We start from the raw sequence: 2514 nt of genomic DNA, 5'->3' as shown, positions 1-2514 counted from the left end.
ATTGGGTAATAAGAGATTACAATATTTATTATGAATAAAACAATTACGTACAATACCTAGATATTCAGAAAAGATTAAAATACCTTCGATATACTAAAGAGAGATCAAGATATAGTCCGATCAATGAAGAAATTTATTGAGTGTAACGATAGTTTGTTTCAAATGAAGTTACCAACACAAATGCTCAGTTAACAATGCAACATTAAACAGATTCTTTTCATTACATTTTGTTTTACCTTTCGTATTAGCTGCTTTAGCACTAATGCACTTAATAGTTTTACATGATACAGCTGGATCAGGAAATCCTTTAGGTGTGTCAGGAAACTATGAAAGAATATCTTTTGCCCCTTACTTCATATTTAAAGATCTTATTACAATTTTTGCATTTATATTTGTATTATCTTTATTTGTGTTCTTTATGCCTAACGTATTAGGTGATAGTGAAAACTATGTTATGGCAAATCCTATGCAAACTCCTGCAGCTATAGTTCCGGAATGGTATTAAAGAAGATGCCATTTTAAAATCTCGCTAATTGCTGGAAAATCCTACGTGCGCTAACTAAAGTATAGTTATAAAGTAGGACAATCAGCAGGAAACCAAAGGCTAGATAAATATCCTAGTAGGATCCTCAGAGACTACACGCGAGACAATTTAAATTAAGAGAACTTGTTTTAAGTTTTTATTAAGTATACTTATAAAGGTATACGATCTATCAAAAAAATGATAAAAAAAACAAAAGTAGCATAAATAATTTAAATTGAAGATATAGTCCTATCATAGAATAAATTCTATGTATTTAACAATTAAAATTCGTATTAATTCTTTATTGTTCACACCTAGTCCTGTGTTATTGGCTGCTCGTTATACTAAAGGGATTGTATGTATGTCTACTAGTGAGCGAGCATTGATTAAATTACCGACGGAAGTCCAAGAAACATTAATAGTAATATTACTAGGTCATGGCCACATTTCTCGTAGATCATCTATAGCTAACTCTAGATTAATATATGCACAGACTGCGGTTACACATAAAGAATATTTTGATCATGTATTTAACATATCCCTACCTTTTTGTGTTAACCCTTATGTTCCTCAATCTAAGATAGTAAGAGATAATAGAACTAAAAAAACTTATAGTGCTATATCTTTCACGACAATGCAACTTCCTTGTTTTAATGTATATAAAGATGATTTTTATATATTAAATGTGCAAATTGTAGCTAATAACATATATGAACTGTTAACACCAAGAGGGTTAGCCTTCTGAATAATGGATGATGGATCCAAACATGGTGATGGCTTACATATAAACGTTTATGCTTTTAGTACTACAGATGTAGATAAACTTATGTTTACATTACAAGATAAGTTTAATCTTAAAACATCTATACATTATAACAGGGATAAGAAACCTAGAATTTATATATTTAAATAATCAACGGATACGTTGATAAACTTAGTAAAACCTTACTTTGTTAAATAAATATTATATAAACTAGCTATCTAGCCTATTACTTTAATTTATTACAATAAGACGAATTTAGTTGTTAAATTAAAAATATGATCTTCTTCCTTTCTATGCTATATTAAGATCTATTCCTAACAAATTATTAGGAGTTATAGCTATGTTTGCTGCTATTCTTGCATTATTACTATTACCAGTTACTGATGTAAGTAGATCAAGAGGTATGCAATTTAGACCTTTAAGTAAAGCAGCTTTCTTTATCTTTATAGCTAATTTCTTAATATTAATGCAATTAGGTGCCAAACACGTAGAATCACCATTTATTGAATTTGGTCAAATAAGTACTGTTTTATACTTCTTATACTTTACAGTTGTAATGTATGGTGTTACTATGTTAGAAAATACTTTAGTAGATATTAGTTTATTAAATAATGTTAACAACCAAAAAAAGTAATGATCCATAATTACCTGGCTAGAGGAGCGTAGCATTACACTAGAATGTTTGTAGCGGATACTTATGATAAGCCCTGTTTAGACCTTCCTATTCGTATTGAAAGAAAGAATGATCTTGAGAACGATAGGTAGTATAATAGGTTAGCTCGAGCTTATTGGAGATCACGTGGTGAAATTTATAATTTGTATGAGGATAGTCTTTGAATAAATGTTGATAAAAGTATAGACTATGAGATAAGACAGAGAGAAGACAAGTACGCTCTCTATGGTGATAAGAAAACTGCTCGTTTTCATCTAGAAGGTAATTTGTATGAAGTATGGAAAAATTTAGAGCAAAATATAAAAAGATATAAACTATAAAAAAAAGTTCTTTCAAACCACTAAAAATTCTAGATAAGCACCTTAGTATTTTTATTAATAAAAGCTATCAATAGGGGAATTATGAACCTAGATGAAAACTCCATCTTTTTATAGAGATTAACCACCATGTTACCCTTTATACCTACCCTATACCTTGTACTTGTTGTATATATTGTAAAATATTAGCAATAATACTATAACAAATCCCATTGACAAAAATGGATTGCACCCTAAA

The 2514-nt window shown here is 29.2% G+C and overlaps 3 protein-coding genes across 3 annotated transcripts; all 3 read left to right on the top strand.

Annotated features, from left to right (window-relative positions):
- Positions 1-184: 184 nt before the first annotated feature.
- M421DRAFT_79435 (cytochrome b) lies at positions 185-505 on the top strand (the record flags this gene model as incomplete). The annotated part of the gene is made up of 1 exon (XM_033597482.1): positions 185-505. A coding segment is annotated over one exon (321 nt), but the record flags the coding sequence as incomplete, so codon positions are not given.
- Positions 506-706: 201 nt separating this feature from the next.
- M421DRAFT_391127 (uncharacterized protein) lies at positions 707-1481 on the top strand. Its single transcript, XM_033589999.1, has 2 exons — positions 707-1255; positions 1328-1481. Exons 1-2 carry the CDS (start codon positions 792-794, stop codon positions 1434-1436), a joined length of 573 nt encoding a protein of 190 aa, XP_033442400.1. The 5' UTR covers positions 707-791; the 3' UTR covers positions 1437-1481.
- Positions 1482-1566: 85 nt separating this feature from the next.
- On the top strand, positions 1567-1920 carry M421DRAFT_79441 (cytochrome b/b6; the record flags this gene model as incomplete). Its single annotated transcript, XM_033597483.1, has 1 exon — positions 1567-1920. A coding segment is annotated over one exon (354 nt), but the record flags the coding sequence as incomplete, so codon positions are not given.
- Between the last annotated feature and the right edge of the window lie 594 nt (positions 1921-2514).

This window comes from Didymella exigua (genome assembly GCF_010094145.1).
Source record: "Didymella exigua CBS 183.55 unplaced genomic scaffold M421scaffold_129, whole genome shotgun sequence".
NCBI lineage: Eukaryota > Fungi > Ascomycota > Dothideomycetes > Pleosporales > Didymellaceae > Didymella > Didymella exigua.
This window is presented reverse-complemented; position numbering and strand designations above follow the sequence as displayed.